At 46.3% G+C, this 18979-nt stretch overlaps 2 protein-coding genes across 2 annotated transcripts in view; both read right to left on the bottom strand.

Annotated features, from left to right (window-relative positions):
• Nucleotides 1-11746, bottom strand: part of CSUI_000483 (mynd finger domain-containing protein) — a 23016-nt gene extending 11270 nt beyond the window's left edge. The window contains exons 1-6 of the mRNA XM_068060717.1: nt 5650-11746; nt 4057-4214; nt 3005-3095; nt 2162-2281; nt 1477-1627; nt 401-568 (exon numbers count right to left, since the gene is read on the bottom strand). The gene's annotated coding sequence lies outside the window, so the exon portion shown is untranslated. The remainder of the gene's footprint in view (nt 1-400; nt 569-1476; nt 1628-2161; nt 2282-3004; nt 3096-4056; nt 4215-5649) is intronic.
• A 1345-nt stretch (nt 11747-13091) lies between these two features.
• On the bottom strand, nt 13092-14356 carry CSUI_000482 (uncharacterized protein). The gene has a single exon (XM_068060716.1). The coding sequence runs from the start codon at nt 14260-14262 to the stop codon at nt 14092-14094; it is 171 nt and encodes a 56-aa protein (XP_067927308.1). The 5' UTR covers nt 14263-14356; the 3' UTR covers nt 13092-14091.
• Nucleotides 14357-18979: the final 4623 nt, after the last annotated feature.

The following is an 18979-nucleotide window of genomic DNA, read 5'->3' as shown; positions in this document are numbered from 1 at the left end:
CAGATAGAAAGATTGCAAAGAGAAAAGTAGATAGACAGACAGATAGACGAAGGGAAGATGCAGCAGAGGTGAGTGCGTGACAGGTAGACAGACAGATGAAAGACAGATAGATTGGTAGACGAGAGACAGACACGCAGATTAAAGATACATAGATAGATAGATAGATTAGAGACAGATGGACGGACTGAAGATAGCCAGAAAGATTCAAGACAGATAGATAGATAGATAGATAGACTGAGGAAAGCTAGTAGATAACTATGATGGAGACTGCCCCGTTTTGAGCGCTTTGAGAAAAGGAAGCGACTAGATGAAAAAAGTAATGAAAGAGCTTGTTTGAGATGACCAAAGTAGGAGAGAGAAGAAAAGAGACGAGACAGTTTCGAGAGAGAAAGAGACTTACCCTAACTCTTTCGTGTGAAGCGCCAATATTAGAGGTGACTTTGAAATCTTTTAGCGTGTCCTCTCTATCTAACCGAAACATCATATCTACGTTACTATCATCGAATGAAGGCTGTCGAGACCACGTATAATCTGCGAAAGGCAATCGGTTATCAAGGTTAGATGCTATCTGTAAGAAAAAGACCAAAAATACGAACAAAGAAGAACAAAGGGAAATAAGAAGCTGTACATTCGGGAGGAAATTCTCGGAGAGAAAAGAAGAAGGAAGGAAAGAAAGAAAACAGGGTACTTTCTTGAGAAGATAAGAGCTAGAATCCGCTAGTTGAAAGGTGAAGTGAACGAGGTGCATTTCTTCTTCTTCATTATACTTTTTTCCCTCACTACTACTGACAGTTACCTTTTTAACAGGTCAACCCAAGAGCTCTGTTTCCTACGTCTTTCAATCTTCATATTCACATGCATACCTTGTCGGGATGTATATGTATGACTATGTATGGATATGAATACAAGAGAAGACGAGACCTCTACAGGTGCTTCCGTGATGGAGCTGACGTATACAAAGAGACATAGAACACAAGACAAAAGCTAGATCGATACATGATCGTAGTAAGGAAGAGATAGCACAGTTCATTCTTTTAGGAAAAGAGACACTGGAGAAATTCTCTCATATGATACCCATGCCGTATATACAGTATAGGCACAATAGGCCGTAAAAACAAGGAAGATACTTGACGGCTCTAGATCCATATATACATATATATACATATACATCTAGAGAAGATATAGAGGGGGGGGAGGTACGACAACTACTACTACTACTGCTACTAGCAGACAACAGACTCAACGAGGGACACGAGATAATGGAGACATAAAAAAGCATGTATGAAAGAGAGAAACAGGGAGATAGATAGACAGCTAAAGAGAGATGGAGTAAAGATAGATAGATAGATAGATGAAGATAGATAGATAGATAGGGGACAGAGTGAAAGATTCCACATAGATATTCAGAGAGATGCATAGATTCCAGATGGGTAGATGAAAGAAAGACAAGTATGGAGTGAGAGTCTCGTGGATTACCCGTGAAGCGACATGGCCGATCTGATTCAGAGCGAAGACTTCGCCTTGTTTGTGCTTTTTCACCACAGGTAGAGGAATATAGGGATTAGGTGTAGAGGGTGGCACATCTCCTTCTGCTTCTCTCTCAGCCCACTCATCTTCGACTGGATTTCTATCGACAAAAAAGAACAAGAAGGATATCGCATGCAGACAGGAGAAAAAGAAACACACACAAATGTCGTCACCTCTCTTCCTTCATGTGTACACACCTACATATGTACACATATATATACATACAGATATGCGCACTTATATACAGGGTTTACAGTTAGAGCTCCAAACCCTTGTCTAGCCTCTCATACATCTTCGGTGAAGAAGAAAGAAGAGGAGTGAGAGAGAGAGCTCAAATGTGTAGAGGATAAAGAAGATTCAGTGAACTGAGAAAACTAGAAAATCGAGAAAGAAAGATGAAGAGAAGAAGAACTCTCGTTAGTTCTTCTTGTGTTGGAGACACGTGACTTGTCTCTAGAGAGCACAATCAAAAGACCGGTGGTAGGTCGATGCTACCTTTGAACTTCTTCTTCATCTTCTTCTTGGTCTTTAAGATGAATAGGAGAAGGGAGAAAGAAAGAGAAAGAGAGAGAGAAGGAAAGAGAGAGAGAGCGAGTGAGAGAACGAGAAGATGGTAAAACGTACGGCATTCTCATTCTTGATCGTACACTCCGTAGTAGCTGTCTCCGTTGAAGGCAATGCTCCGCGAGTTCCGCAGCCCCTTCTTCTTCTTTGTTTGCACTTTCTCTGTCTCGTCTCTCCTGGAAGGCACTCCCTAATTGCAACAGAACCCAGAAAGGTTTCACACACGGTGCATATAGACACATACATAAAGCGATTCAAGATACAGACGTACATGGACAGCCGAAATAGATATATACGTAGATAGATAGACAGATGAAAGAGAGATAGATAACTAGATGAAACATAGATAGATAGATCCGAGGTAGATAGAAAGATAGGTGGAGATGTCTGCCACACGTTCATGAGGGTTTAAAGTGATTTGCGACAGCGAACGAGGGGATGTGAAGGGTGCGAGCCAACAGCAAGACGATCCCTCCATGCATGACTACGACAAACACATTCCTCCTTCTAACTAGCACTAGATCTCTCTGAAGCAGAACAACTTTCTGTTGTCTCCATATCTTTCTCTTCTTCATTCATTCATTCGTTCTTTCTCTTCTTCTTTCGAACTTTCCACCTCTTTCCTCCTTGACTAGGCGATGAAAGTGACGATCTGTATGATGCAATGGCCTGTCTCAGGGACTGAAGAATCTAGACAAAAATACATACAGCATCTCTCTCTCTCTTGAACAAGACTCTCTATCTCTCTCTTGTACAAATATCTTCCTTCACCGCCCTCGAGGAAGCGTCGCGAGGGACATCATACAGAGATCAACACATCTCCTATCCCCACGATAAGAATCCATAAAGAAAAGAGACACGATGAAGAGAAAGAAAGAAATGAAGATGAAGAAGATGAAGAAGAAACACTTACATGCGCCTTTCTCTAGGAGAGCTGAATCTAGAGGAGCGTTCATCATAAGCTCGTCCACCTTTGTCGGAAAGCTCTCTATCGTCTCAGCTATCTGAACAGAGGGAAGAAAAGAACGAAAGATGCAGCTGAAGTGTATAGACACGATGTAGATTCTGCCATGGGGTCTCCCTTCAAGAAACCAAATGAATCGATCTATATATCGAGGTACAGCCATTCGGATCGAGAATGTTAGGACCACTCATGCTCTTCTATACTGCAGAAGATAGACACAGAAACTCCCCACAGATCTCTACGCGAGCTACGTGAACCTCTCACGCATACAGCTCACCTAGTGATGCATGTCGATAGATAGAGAAAGACTTCAAGTCGAGCAGCAGGAGGAGTAGGAGAAAGGCCCGACTAACGGCATGAACAAGATAGAAGGCTACTGCTATAACGGAAGACAAGAGGGACAGATAGAGACGGGTGAGGGTGTAGACATGTATAGATAAGCATTCAGAACGAAGAGACTGATGTAGAAAGAGAAGAATGCCTTGACTGGAGGGAAACGAAAGACATGCTAAGAGACGTGCGAGATGTAGATCGATACAGGGCTTTGTGAACGAAAGAAAGAAGGAAACATCATTGTGAAGACGGAGGTGTATTATATAGAATATCTGGCTGCGGAAGTGAGAGTAAGGTAATATATACAAAGTGGAGCTAGAATGCTTATTGGAGGTACCTTGACTGACTGACTGACTGACGTGTCTCGCAACGTCGAAAGAAGAAGGAGAGTGGTGAAAGGAGATGTTGTCTTGGTAGGTTGAAAAGAAAAGAAAAGATATGATAGACGCAGGCACAAGATTGATAGACGACTACAAGTTAAGTCTTCTTCTGGACCGGTCTGGTAACATGTATGACTACAAGTAAGGCTTGAATCTTTCCTTACCCTCCGCATGCAGACAGAGGGATGCATTGAAGATGAAAAGACAGATAGATGAAACATAGTTACCTAGAGAGAGAAATAGATAGACTGAAGATAGAGAGGTAGATAGATAGATAGTATGACTTACTGGATCTTTAGCCTTTGCCTCTTCCTCCCCCTCAGGTTGCTGTACCTGCTGTGGTTGATGCCGTTTAACGAGTTCACTTGCATCTTGGTCTTTCTTTTTCTTCTGGTTTGTTTCCGATACGACTGAAGTCTCATCACCAGGCGGAAGCCATGGGATCCCTAGAGAAAGGTGTAGATAGATACACACACAGTCATAGCAATCGAACGTCAGTCAAGGGCACCTTCCCTTCCGGGACACAGCTTCTCTCTTAGAATGCTTTGACTGCGAGAGTTTCGAGTGTACGTACACTGCACGATGAAGACAACAGTCTCTCTCCGTTCTTGGATCTGGAGAGACTTGACGGAACCTCATCTCAATACAGCAGCGAGAATATAGATCCGTGACTTCCTAGAAAGAGACACCTCAGTCGCCGCAGAAAGGAGGGAAATCTTCCCCTGCATTCTGTTTGAAGTTTATGTATATATATATATATACGTACATGGGGACAGAGATACATATATATATATATAAATATATATATATATAGAGAGAGAGAGAGAGACAGCGGGACAACACTCGGTACATGCATGATGGATGAAAAGAGAGATACAGGAACACGGGTGTTTGCGCCACCCTGTAGTATCTACGATGAAATTTGAGTGACGCTCAAGAGAGATAGAACTTCTGAGAGAGCGTAGGCCGGGGAGAGCTGCACTAGGCGCCACCCCAGCCAAGTGTGAGTGGCCGACAGACGGGGGCGAGAGGTAGACAGCCCTCCCCGACTCTTTGTTACTCCGTGCAGAGAATTGTAGAACAGTGAGTTAGGAGACACACGCAAGAGACGCGGCGAAATCTTTCTGATCCGGACGACCCCGCCGGATGTGTTAAGCAGAATCGTACGGCTCCTCTGATGTAACGATGATGGGAAAAAGAAGGAGAAAAGACATAGTTTTTACGGGTCGTGAGAAAGCGCGAGAGAGGCGAGGGAGAGAAGTGGAGAAGCGGGATGAGAGGATATAAGGTCGTAAAGATAGGTCCGGAGAGAGGAGACACCGGAAGGAAGCGCCACTCGGGGGGACAAAGAAAGTTTCAGGCCTCTTGAGCTATCATCGCGGTGATGTATCTCGAGTGGATAGACACCGGAAAGATTCACTCACTTCGAACATGAGAAGTCACCTCATAAAGGGACCCACCAACACTTTAAAGAGATCGACGTGTTCATATGTATGTATACATACACATACACACACATACATATACATCATGTATGTGAACTGCCCCAACTAGGGAAGGACACTATATAGAGAGGGCACCTGCAGGTACATATACACATGTGTACATACACATACACAGACATACCGATACACATTCATAGATATATATGTACACGTATTTTCACATGTAGTCACCCCTCCCCCCTTATATTTCGACAACACCCTACAGTTACGAATGACTTTGTTTCCCTCCCAAGTCATAGCAATAATCCCCTGTCTTATCTCCATATAGTTATCTCAATCTCCTCAGATACCTAGGCACCTCCAACTACCTAAACAAAGTAGATATATGTATATGGAGAAGACCCCTCCTCCGTTGTGGATATGTAAGGTAACTTACTCATGAGAGACTTTGCACTCTCTGTTGGCAGATAGATAACGGGCTTGTGAAAGCTATCTCCTCTTTTCGAGAAGAGAACTTGATCAGCTGCCTTTCCATCGGGCTGTTTGATAAGAAAATCATCTTTCTTGAAGGAGTCGGTGGTCTTGGCATTCCACTTAACGTCCTTTGCTACATGAAAGATACCAGGATTGTTCGAGATGTCTGCTGCCTCTTCAAGACGTTTCTCGAGAGGGGTCTTCTCACTCTGCTTTCCACGACTGCCTCTCTTATCTAACGACGACGAGGCGAGACGGCCTTTACTTCCTGGCCTTCCTTCAAGAAGACGTCTTCGTATCTCTTCAACACTTCCTAATGATGAAGAAGAAGAAGAGCGTGCATCTGACACAGGTGTACGTACACCCGGGTCGTCCTTCCCATAGAGAAGCTCGCTACGTCTCTGGGGGAGTCTCTCCGTCATTTTGAAGAATCCGGTCGTTTCAGAAAGAGAACAAGGAAGGAAACAAGATAGATTTGTTATCTTACTGAATGAAAGAAAAGAAGTTTCTCACTGGCACTAAAGACATATGCTTTCTTCTCTACATTTCTCTCTTAAGGAAAGGTTCACTCTCTCCACTGAATGGAGAGGTTGAATGCATGCAATATTAGAGAGAAATGTTGAGTGAGGATAAAATAGAGATCAATTAAAAGAAAGGAAAGAGTCTGAGCCCCCAAGAAAAAGGGAGGAGTTTCCAAAGAAGGAATAGAGAAAGATTTCTTCTTCGAGAAAGCATGCAAGACAATGAGATAGAAAGAGAGAAAGCCGTTGATGCCTTTCTTTGAAGAATGTTCCTGTTTAGGGATTTGAAAAATTTGTGATCCCGATAGAAAGTCCACTTCGAAGACAATAAGACCACCCATGCATGCGCGCGTTGGGGTGTTCATCTATAGCCATTCACTCTGTAGAAAAAGGGATGTCTGCAAAATGACCGAAAGAGGATCCGAAGACATATGCCTTGTTTGGAATGTGAGAAGGAGAGGAAGAAGAAGAAGAAAGAGCGGTGTCCCCGATCTCCCCCTGGGTTCTTCCATTCTCTCTATGCTTTACCGATGTCTGTCTGTACCTGCACCAGAAGGGAAGAGAGAAAGAACCTCTTTTCACGCCTTCCCAGGAGGCTTCGATGAAGAGAGTTGAGAGAAGCCACAGTTAGCTGTCCTGAATAACCGGATAGAGGGAAGCAGGAGCAGACGAAGACACAGAAAAGAAACTCTTCAAAGCAGTCAGAGACAGCGGGGGATAGGTAGCGGAGGACGTCATGAAGGAAGGGGGTATGAGAGAAGAAGAAAGGGCTGCAGGGTGGGTTGAGAAAGAATATGGTTGAAGAGAGACACTACTCCAGATGACAAGAGTTATGAATGTTTAGCTGGAGAAAGGAAAAGCAAAGAAGAGAAACAAATGGTGAGAAAAAGAGGCAAGGTCATTCACAGAAGGGAAAACTTTTGTTGTCCTTTTCAAAGCCCTCACTTGTAAGGGAGGCCCGTTGAGTTGCTCGAGTTCATCCGGTGTCAATACAAGAGATAGAAGAACGTTCTCCGTGGAAAGAGTGTGTGAGACAGTAAGGAGGAGAGAGAAGATGGGAGGCGGACAACAAGAGGAAATTGGAGAGCTATACTATGTAAGGGCCGGGCTGTGCGGTGCAGAAGCAGTTCACAGGCTGGCAAGCAAGAAGATAGACGGGAGCGCACGACTAACAAAGACCTGGAAGGCGTCACGAAAAAAAAGAAACTGAGAAAAAAACGGGAAAATACGGGAAAGAGTGCAGAGAAACGGCAGCGCGGAGAACCGGCAAGCAAATCTTCGTCACAGCAACGAAGGCGCCGGGAGGGAACGAGAGAGATGATGAGGATGACGTGACCCACGGGGGGATCGCAAGTCTACAGCGGTGCAGATACACCTCCTCGCTCATGAGAAGTCAAATGAATGCTAGGAAACACGAAGATTTTCGGCAGACACGAACAGCAGCAAAACAATGAAAACAAATGAAACTCAAAGACCAATGAGTGGCGGGCTGAACCGCCGTGCACAGATACCCGAGAAAAGAAGCTACCAGGAGAGTCATGAAAGTCGGGTGGAATTACCGCCGCTGTCTGAAAAAAGAAGCCATCCTTCTGCCAGGATACAAAGGCACTGAAAGCGGGTATGAATCGATTCCCTAATGCAGATGATAAATCATCACGTCAATCGTCGATGCTCAGCGGGCGGCATAGCTGTATCGCAGACAGCCAAGTCAAAGGGGAGGTGCTATGAAGAAAAAAGACATGTCGGTGCGGGCGTATGAGTTTCCTTGCACAAATAGAGAGATAAGACGGCTGATGTGTCAAAAAGTTCGAGAAAAAGAAGAAGACAACGGACAACCAACTCAGGACAGCACTCCCTCGCATCGAGAGCCCCTGATGACCCGGCGCAGGGGAAGAAGCCGGACCCTCCTCCTCCTGACGAATCACCAGCTTCGTATCGATCGAACTATGATGTAGACCGCGAACCTGGGAGAGCAAGAGAAGAAGTCACCGTTCATAGGACATCTGAAAAATGTTGCGCGGTGGTTGCTCCTTTCGCCCGGGTTTTTAAGGGAAGACTCGACGAAGATGGGAACCTCGACCGGCTCGCAGCGGGTCGACTTCGAGTGAGTTTTGGATGAAGAACGAATGATCGCGTTGAGAAAAAGGAGCAACCGATATCTCTTCCGTGACAGTGCGGGTTTCCCAAGGGTCTTCCTCTTAAGAGACAGGGCCAGATCTTGGTAGGTGGTCGGAGTTTTGTGGTAGCCATCACTTCTGTGTTCTACTTTTCACCTTTCGAAGTTAGGCGGGGGATACCTTGCTCAGGTGAGTTTAAGTACCCTGCGCAACGTTGCTGCAAGACAGTAACATGAAGGCTGTTTTGTCTCTCCGGAGTAACTGGCATCCTCTGCGGACCACTATCTGACCTCACATAAGTACAGGCTCCGTCCGAAATCGTACTTCCCTTCTTCCAGGTGAAGGTCCCTTCAGCTAAAAAAGTTTTCACGGGTCAGCCCGTCAAACCCTGTGAAGCGACGCATGTCAGCTGAGAAGAGGGTTCGAATACCGGCAGCAGGCACGAGACAACTTCGGGCTTGCACTGGTTGGTATGTGTTTCCAGAATGTTTCGTCCGTCGACTGGAAGTGGCCCTTGTGCGGGCATGCCTTGCGGGTCTCGTCCTATGCCACGAGTACAGCCGGAAGTCAGCAGTTGGCACCAGCTAAGAGATAAAGGGTGGATAATCTTCTTACCACTCGTTCATTGGTCTTCTGCTCTTACACAAAAAACTGACGGCCACCTGACACACAGAAACACCTCCTCCACCCGGTCAAGCCACCACGGAGGTTGAGGGCAGACCGGTGCCGTACACGTTCGCGGGAGAACTTCGTTCGGGGGAAGTCAGGCATGCCACGGGTGGTCGGCCTCCCGGAAGCGCCGCGACCGAACAAGTGTGCTGTGCCGTGTTAGACTCTGGCCGCGGACGGGCCGGCAACAGTCCAGCAACGATCCGTGCGTGTACCTTTCGCACCATGAAGTGTAGATGTCTTGCTAACGCGTGTCACTCAGTGGTTTTCGACAATCCTTTTCGTTCCCACCTGAAAAAAGAATATGACTAGAGTCTCCCTCAACGGATGCCAGGGCGGAGCACATTCAGCCCATCATATGCTTCCCTAATAGGGAGAAACGCGAACACCAGCTTCGTGTTAGAGTAGATTCACCTACTGAACTTTCCCGTTGCGGGTCACTGACACCAGTATTTTCAAATGCTCAACAGCACTTAGGAATATCCTCTTGCAAACTGTTATGGCACATGAACCCTCAGAAAAAAGACACGGACGAGATAGACCCGCTCAGCGACCGGCATACCACGGTCGAGGGCGAGGACAGAAGGTCGTCCACGACGCTCCCTGGCTTCCACATCCCTTCTCTATACCATGGTTGCTACAGCGCTCGGAGTTCTATGCTTTTTAAGTCAGCATAACACGGAGCTTGGGACACATGCAAAACAGCGAAAAAAGAAGAGGGGCACATTTGAACGGTTCAGCCAGCAGTCCTTACGCTTGCCTGCCCGCAGGGTGTCATCCTTAGCTGTACAAATCCCGCCTTCAACACAAGCAAAGAAAGGATGCTACCCAGACAGGAACTACATAAGCGGCCGACTACACACTGTAGTGGGCCGCTTCCGGACGTTCGTCATTTTCTCAACCCTTTCTCCGGCACGAATAGAGATTTCAAAAAAGAATGACAGGGCGATTCGCAAATAATCGTAGTCGCATCCGTACGGTCCTGGTGATGAAACAGGTGTATGTACTTTTCTGGTTTCGGAGGCGAAAAGAAAAAAGACCTTCCCGGAACAGCAGAAACATGGACATTGAAGAACCACCTGTTCGAACCTTCTCACCATTCATGATTCTCCGAGGCGGCAATCCCTCGTTTCTAGAAGAGACCCTTTAACACAGTCTTTCTTCATTGGAAAACTGGACCACGGACTTTTGTTTGGAGTGCTGCCTGCGAAGAACCAACTCTTCAGCGTGCTATTCACGCGACCATTAGCACCAGTCGGAATTGTTTCTCTAACCTGGGACGCGGTAAGAAAAGACTGTTGCGAAAGAATAGGTGAGGCCACAGTGAGATATTCCTAGGCGATGGCTGGGCAACTGTGCTGGGATATCTGGCGCAACATGCTCACTTCTCCTCCTGTCTCTGCTAACCTCACCCGCGAAAAGAAAATGTCAGGAAGAAGAAGGTAACCTTGACAAGACTCAAATATTGAATGCGGAGAATGTTGAATTCGGATTGTCAGACTTTTGTGCGAACCAACGGGAGTAGCGGCAGATCCGCTGGTAGCAAATAAAGATACCCGAGGATGATTCTTTTCGATCCCCATAGACTTCTTTCTAGACGGGCGATCCTTCGCCGGCCTTCTTCTTCGCTTCGAACCACATTTGGTCTTCCAAGAGCCTCTCCAGCTCCTGTTCCTCCCTCTGGCCGAAGCTTGCAAAACCGAGCCACTGCTCATAATAGCCGTAGTGGTCTAGATACCCGTAGCCGAGAACCGGTCCGGCTGCTTTTCCGAGTCGTACCGCGTTCTGCAACGCCAATAACGCAGGCCTCCCGTTTTGCGCTATGAAGAGCTCTTTCTGATCTTTCAGCTTCTTAAGCTCAGCAATACGGGCCAGTCTAACCTGCTCCTCTACATCGGCTAGTCCCTGGGTAACATTCTTTTCTTCGGCCGAGCAGTTTTCACCGGACGCGCCTTCTCCGCCCTCCGGAGGTGGGCCACCACCCCCGACAGCAAGTTTCCTGTATGTCTGACCACCTGGGGAAACGGTACTGGAGCTGCCGTCTCCTCGTTTTTGCTTGTCAAGGCGAGCACGGCACGACGCAAGCTTGAAGATCGCGACAGAAAAGGCGATGGTTGCGGCTAGGAGGCCAGATATCTTTAGCACCTTAGAGGTGGTCCTCCACCGTCTGAGACCCGGAGGCACGCTTCTCTTCTTACTCCGGCGATCCCGTTTCTCAAGCGGGACAACTGGCTGTTCACCCACTGGTTCTGACTCCGCAGGAGTGACAGAAGCGTCAGTGATCTCACTCGGCAAGCGCTGCCTGAACTGAGCCTGCACACGACCAGCCGACACAAAAATCGGGGCTGTTCTTGGCAGCCGTCGGGAAGAGGTGTCAACCAGCGGAACAATCGACCCCAGGAGGGAAGCCGACAGCGCTATTAGATGCACGACCCGGAAGGTTCTCATGGCTAGTATAGCTGATCGGATCACAGCATACAGAGGTTGTTTGTCTATCTGCAAAAAAATTCCTTCTTATCTCTAGGGGTCACTTTGAAAAAAAAAATCTGTTTGCCGACACCCAGAGTAGTCGAGGGAGAAGGCGCTTGCTGCTAGCACTCCGGGCAGCGGGTGCTGACAAAGAACAAGGAAATGAAAGCATACAGACGTTTCCGATCGCGGCGAAAGACGTCATGCAGGGAAAAACGGATTTATGCAGCTCTGTTCGTCCCTATTGCGTACCGCCATCCGTACCACGCACCTGTGATTTGGCAACTGTGACTACGAACGGAGACTACAAACCTTGCATGCAGTCCTTGCCGAGACGTGGAGTTACAAGGCCTGGCCCGAGTGACGGTACGATCCAGCAGTTTCGGTCACACCCGGGAGTTAGTCGGCCTGCGTCCGCTAGTTGTTTCCGGACGCAGGCCGGCTAACTCCCGGCATGTCTAACTTACTGTAAAGTCAGTCGGCCCGGTGCACTGGGATTCTACCGTGGACCGGAAAGAAGCCTTCCTGTTCCCCTCTTCCCAACCAGTCTGCCCTCGGTAACTTCTTGGTTTGCGAGAGCCATTCGCTCTCTGCATCCCTTATAGCCTTCCTGTAGGCGAAGTGGGACTTCGGCATATTTTGCCTGGCTGCACGCCCCTCGCATAGGTAATCCTCTGTAAAGCACATGACAATCACCATGCGCCTGCTGTCTGGATCTTCACCAGTAGCACGTCTGAACTGCGGAGCCCTGGACGTCTGCTTTGTGAGATCCTCCATACTGAAAGACTGAGAACCAAACACCTGGGGTTCCTTTAGCTTAGGGCCGTTGTATCTAGGCGTGGCTCCTTGTGTTGTGCTGTCTATGGGGGCTAACTTACCCTCCAGGGACAATTGCTTTGTGACAGGGTATCGCTTCTACAAAAGCATTCAGAAGTACGTGAATTGGCCTGCCTAATGCCTGAAGAGATAAGAGAAACGACAGAGCGCGTGATCTCTTTCGTTGCCACTCGGCCAACGATCCTCTCGTTAACAGACGGCACAAGGGAGGAGGCCGTGAAGGCACTCCCGTGTATCACCTCTCAAGTCAGAGGTTGTCCGCAACTGTCGCTCCCGACGAGAACTAGAAACACCACTTGTGAACTAACAGGGGAGCTAGAATGTAACCGTTGACCGACCACGGATAGATAAGGGCCCCTTAAGGAATTACGACACCCCAGGGAGACCACGTGTGAACCGCTTGGAAGAACGGTAAGATAGAGCTAGCGTATAAGGAAGGAAAAGAAGTCCTCCAGTTTCAGGTCCCGACTGCTAAACTCTTTTCTTCTCCGTGAATCTCAAAGATCTGTACGAATCCGAGAGATAGTTCGTTTTGCAACCCACGGACATTCCGCCTTTTGATTTTCTTCTTCAGCCGTGTCGGTCTCTGGTCTAATTCCTCTGGTTCTCTCGCAGGGGTGTGCTCGCGCAACGAGTGTCTTGGAAGTGTGTCCCTAGAAGGAGAAGGAACCTCTGTTGACCCGTGGTCAAAAACGTCTTCCCCCAGCCCTTCGATTGCATCCTTTTGTTGTTCCTGAAGTTTTGCTAACCGTACGAGCTAACTCCACCCTGACATTTCCTCGGAAGAAACACTACTGTTAGGCTACACATTCTTTTCTCATACACGCGTGCCTGAGAAACAAGTACCTAGGCTACCTCTACAGAACATGAAAGAAACCATGTGTGCACTTTCTTAAGAGAAGAGCCAATGAATGACATGCGCTACAAATATAAAGCACTATGGCGGCGTCATAAAAAGAGCCGCTAGCCGATGAAGGCATGCTAGCTAAGAGAGAAGAATTACACGGCGAGAGTCCGACCGTAAACAACTAAACACTTCTAGCCACGTTAGATGTCCTGTTGAGCCAGGTATGACTCGAGAAAATTCACACGAGAACTGCACTTGTCTCTCTGAAGCAGTGCCCTCCTTTCTGTTCCTCATTCCGGGAGAATCGTAGGCTTCCGGAGAGAGCGAAGTCTCCGATGTGGTGAATATTCTTCTTTCGTACTAGAAGAAAAAAACCGATTCATGACGTCCTTTCAGAAACGTTGAGAAGAAACTTCACTTCTCCGGACCCAATCAACTAAGCGAAGTAGCATAACAGCATTGTGACATTCTGAAAGACAACCACTTGCCTGACCCGACACAAGCCCATCAGATCCTTCTCTTCAGCTCCAATTCATAGGTGGCAGAGAATCATACAAACAAATATCCGCCGACACCCCAGGAAAACGCGGATCCTGTCGTGAAATCTGACCTCCCTGACGATTCTTTGTCTCCACCACAGGTAGATAGGGGACGCCAGTCTAACGAGAGGCATCCTTCCTCGTGGGAACTGTCGTTCCTGGAGCAAGAACGATGCTTTCTGATCTTTTATAGATACATCAGGACATTCCTCTGCGACTCCTCTTCACTCACCGCCCTTCCTCCTATATCTATTAGAAAGCGTCCTCGTCTTCTTCTTCTTAGACCTAAGAAAGAACAGCAGCCCGTCTGTTAGCGGTGCGGCCTCGAATTGTTGGTGAAGTTGAACTGACAAGAAAGCAGAAAAAGACTGACTGAATGAAGTGTCTTCAGACAGAGAGATGTATCTACCGATACAGACATCTTGTGCATGCACCACCCAAGATGCATGCACATGTTCGTTGCACAGAGATGTCCTGTGATGAAGGGGAAAGACAAACGATCAAATGGAACCCTAGAAAAGTCTCGATGGCTCGGGTAGGTCTCGATGCTTCCTTCTCTCTCCTCGTCATACTCATCCTGAAGCTCTTTATTTTCTTGTCACTCTACAGGTTCCGCAGTGTTTCTCATCCTTATTGTAACGCTCTTTTCTGGCCTTTCAGTCCTCAGTCAAGATTTCTCATCTTCTTGTCGTCATAGCACACGTGTGCACGCCTCTGCTGGATGGAATCGCGGCTTTCTATGGACAAGAATTCCTTCTTTTCCTCTTCTTTCTCTTCGTCTTTGGCGCCTCCTTGTCTAGTACATCTTTTTTCAGATGCCTCCTTCCTTTGCTGGGCGCTTTCTCGCTTGATCTCGTCTCACCCTGGCAATGCACACTCGAAATTCTTATTTACAGACCAACCACGTCCTTTCCTATCCTCTTCCTTGTCTTCGGTTCTGAGACTCGAGAGAGGGCTCTCCCGGGTGTATATACAGGGGTGGATCTCCAGTCTCACCCTCTTGAAGTTCATTGCTTTCGTATATCGTCTGTCCTTCCGTTGCTAATCTGTTTATTTAACAAGAGGTTGAGTCTCTCGGTAAAAAAGTACAGTCTGCTCGGATTGTTTACCTCCTCATCATTTCATCTTTCCACAGACGTCTGAAGAATACAACTTTCCCATCTTGCTTTCTCCTTGGAGAACCTAAGCAAGAATCGAGTGTATATACACCTACCGTGTGATCTCTCCTACCTCCGTTCTTCGGCTTTCTTCTCCTTTCGAAAGAGAGAAGCACCATACTTTTTCATCTTCATCGTCGTCTCCCTCTTTTTTACTATCTTCCCCCTTTCATCCTCTACTAAAGAAGCAGTTTAACTCCTATTAGAATTTTGATCTTTCTCTGCTGGAGATCCTTCATGCAATGCAGAGGACGCCTCGTCTTAACAAACGTCTCTATGTATCTAGAGAGAAATATTGTCTTTCTTCCTCTTCGGCATTTCTCTAAGCAGCAGGTCTCCATCGTCTTTGATCATATCGCTCTCCTCGTCTTCCATACGCATCTTGTAAGCTTATCATTCTATAGAAACTTTACTTTTTTCTCCTCTTCGTCTTGACTACGCCAGTCATTTTCACAAGGAAAGAAGAGATGAAAGAGAGAAGGAAGGATGGTGCGAGTTGTCATACTTAGTAAGAGCCAGAGGAATGATCTAGTGAGAAAGATTCGCCTGGTGGGGAAGAAAAAGAACTCGATTCGCCTTTCTATATCGAGATTGATCTGTATCTTGAATGATGGATGAAAAGCATGAAAGATAGGAGCATGGACGGATGAGGCAGAAAGGGGAGGAAGGAACAGAGAGGAAGAGAGAGGCGCATGTGAGAAGAGGAGAAAAACGATAAGAATAAGAATAATAAGATTTCTTGATTGGTGTCCTTTTGGTTGGAAATAGAAGAGTGTTTTCATGTATTTTCTACGGTAACTACAGAAGAAAAGACTTTCTTCATTGAGAAATAATCGAAAACATCAACAGGATCTGTCTCATCATGCCTTGGGGTGTACATACACCTCGCTCACTGGACGCTTCTCTCAATTTAGGTCTCTTCACACTTCTTCGTTTTGTACATCTACCTCTCTTCTTTTTCAGCTGCTTCTATAACCGCTCCTGTCGCTGCTTTTCTTCCATTCCTGTCCATCCTCACTTTCCGTTTCTCTCATCATTTCTTCTTCCTCTCTCTTCTCTTCTTCTCCATCCATCCATTCTAGGCGTCTTCTTTGTTGGTATCCTTTCACATCTTCTTCAATGTCTCTCTTGCGTTTAACATGTTCTTTTTTTTCTCCCGTTCCTCTTCTTGTTCGGATCTCCTTGAGACTTTGCCAGGATTGCAGTCTTCATCTCTCCGATCTGATTAAGCTCAGACATCTTTCTTTTCTCCCCTGTCTCTTCGTCTCTCTTTCCCAAGACTTCTTCTTCTTCTCCTCATTCTCTTAAGAGATGGCCGTTGTACGATAAAGAGGAAGAGAGGGACTCTGAGTGTATATACACCGGAAGGCGACATGCTTTTGTGCGGTGTTACTCCGCCCTGTATACGCGTGTGTATGTACACTGCGACTCGAACTACTGAGTGGGATAGACAGTGTTTTCATACCGTCTTTTCTTTCCTTAGATATGATCTATCCAACTGTTTCTTTCTCTCCCTTCTTATTAACACCTCTCTGTGTCTTTCTCTCCCCCCTACTTTCTTTTTCTCCTCCTTTCTCTCAGTCAACTAAGAACGACGCATGCAGTTCATTCATCCTTATCATTACCCTTCCTTATTATCTTCTCAAGTCTCTTGTTTCTTGTCTCTTTCTCTCCTCTTCTTTCTCTCCTTCGTACAGTCTTTCCTGGTCTAGAAGGAAGCCGGTCTTTCTTCCTTCTTCTTCTTCTCTTTTTCTTCTTGTGTGTATAGTCTTTCTTATCCATCCAGTTCACTACCCAGTCGACTGTAAGAAATTTTCGAGTTCACGTACTTCTTTCTTCTCTTCTTTGTCCCCTTCTCCTACCTTTCCTTCTTCTTCTTTTTCTTTCCCATCGTCAACTTCTTTTCTTTCTTCTTCTGCTTTTCCTCTTAACCCTTCTCTCTTCTCCTCAGAGATCTTCTCAGAAACCTCCACCTCTCAGTCACCTCTCCTTTCAAGACCAACCGCGTCTATCATTCCTTTCTCTTCTTACTCGTCTTCTACCAAAGACAGATCAGCAAAGAAGGGGAGAATCGCACGACTTCCAAGATATAGAGGGTTGCCTCCATGCTGCTTTCTTTCTCTCTCTTCTTCACCTTCTCTCTCAAGACGGCGACAACTCCTCGCAGGTTCTATTTTACCTCCTCATAGACATGCAGAGAGTCGTCTCTCTTTCTCATTTTCCGAGACAGGAGGAAGATGGAAGGAAGGAGAAGTCGACAACTTTCTCTTCGAGAAGAAACATTTCGTCTCTTCTTCTCTTTCAGGTTCTCATTCAAAGTTCCGTAGTTATGAAAGAAAGAAGAAAAAGAACATTGTTTCTTTTCCGGCATGTATGTCGTCTCTTAAAGAAGTCTCATCATCTTCGTCTCCATTACGTGCTTTTTCTTCTTCATCCTCTTCTATACATCACTCAAGGGGTAGGGTCAAGCCTCATCTCTTTCTGCATCCTTTCTTTAAGCACTTCGGTTCTATTTCTTCTTCTTCTTCTTCTAATCATGAATCTTCTCATTCTTCTTCTTCTTCTTCATTTCTTCGTTCCTCTCCCGTCTCTATGCACTGTACCCCGGATCTTTCTTTGTCTTCTTCCTCTTTCACTTCATCTTCATCTTCTCTTCATCTAAATCGGTTTTCATTCCAGAGTCACACCTCTCAAACTCACCATGGCAAACTTCTTCCGAACTCTGTGACTTTCTCTCCTTCCTTCTCTTCTTCTTCTTTCTCTTCTTCTTCTTCTTCGTCTTCTTCTTGTAGCTTTCCATGCGTTTTATCATCCTCAACAATCTTGTCTTCTCCCATCCTTTCCTCTCCCTTCTTCTCTCGTTCCTCTTCAACGTCACTGCTCTCTTCTTCTTCTTCTTCTTCTCCCCCTCCCCCGTCTTCTTCTTTGTCTCATTCAAGCTCTGTATCTTCGAAGGCTTCTCCAGAGAGTAGAACGTTTTCGCTTTTCTCTTCTCTTCTTCGTACATTAGATGAAGATATTTCATCTCTCAGTTCAGCAGTTACGCAGGTGATTACAGCTAAACGAAAGTCTTCTTCCTCTTCTTCAGTTCCTTTTGAATCTTCTCGGAATGATAGATCTGCCACTTTTTCAGGTGTATATACACCTCAGCTTGTCTCTGGCTCAAGTCAAGAAACGAGAAAGGGTGGAGATAGAAAGAGAGAATCTCTTACATTCTGTAGAGAACAGGTTAACAGGCTTTTTCTTTCTTTGTCAGGTATAGCTCATTCTCTTCTTACTTTCTCTTCTTCTCTCCATTCTTTCAAAGATAGTTCTCCCTCCCATCTTCATCGAATCTCTCCTTTGTATTTTACCGCAGAAGAGAAGAAAGAAAAGAACAATCTCCCTTCACTCTTGAATGGCCTCTCTGTGGAACTGAAGAAAGTGCTTCATCGCTTGCTGTCCCTAGATCGATATCTCACAGCTGCTTATCGAGCCGAAGAGACTTTCTTCGTCACAGCTTCTACAGAAGGGAAGAGGCTCTCTTCTTCTTTCTCGCAGGACACGAGGAGTTGGAGGGAGACAGAGACAGAGAAGAGGGTCAGGGCAGACCAAGGGAAAGAAGAAGAAAAGAGAAGAGAAGGAGAAGAAGAAGAACTGAGAGAAAACGAAGAAGAGAGAGAAGAAGAGAAGGATATAGGAGGATATATAGGTGTGTATGTTGAATATGTGGCGTATATGTTAGGAGAGATTTCTAAGAAGAAGGTTCTTCTATCACTACTGCATGCGCAGAAAGGTAAAGGTATTGAGACAGCGATATCTCTCTCGCTCATTCAAGATCTTGAAGAATCTCTCAGATCTCTACAGAAGGTTCGACAGCCTCGCAGCCTAGCACTTCTCTTTCAAAAGTACTGGAGAGTGCTACAGGAGTCTTACGACCTCCCATCGAAAGAGAAGCGAAAGAAAACCAAAGAAGAAGAAGAGAGAGGAGAAAGAAGCATAGTAGAGGGGGAGATACAGAAGAAGGAGAACGCCGTTGATAGAGGAGGTGGGAAAGAAGAAGAAGAAGTAAGAGAAGAAGAAGAAAGAAGAGCCAAAGAAGTGTATGTAGCGGAGGAAGACAGAACGCTCGTGAGAGATGATCAAAAAGAAGGTCA

The sequence above is a fragment of the Cystoisospora suis genome, assembly GCF_002600585.1.
Source record: "Cystoisospora suis strain Wien I chromosome Unknown contig_186, whole genome shotgun sequence".
NCBI classification, from domain to species: domain Eukaryota; phylum Apicomplexa; class Conoidasida; order Eucoccidiorida; family Sarcocystidae; genus Cystoisospora; species Cystoisospora suis.
This window is presented reverse-complemented; position numbering and strand designations above follow the sequence as displayed.

What these genes read in the sequence shown, in the direction of transcription:
- CSUI_000482 (XM_068060716.1), bottom strand. Translation starts at nt 14,262, where the DNA reads ATGAGTATGACGAGGAGAGAGAAGGAAGCATCGAGACCTACCCGAGCC.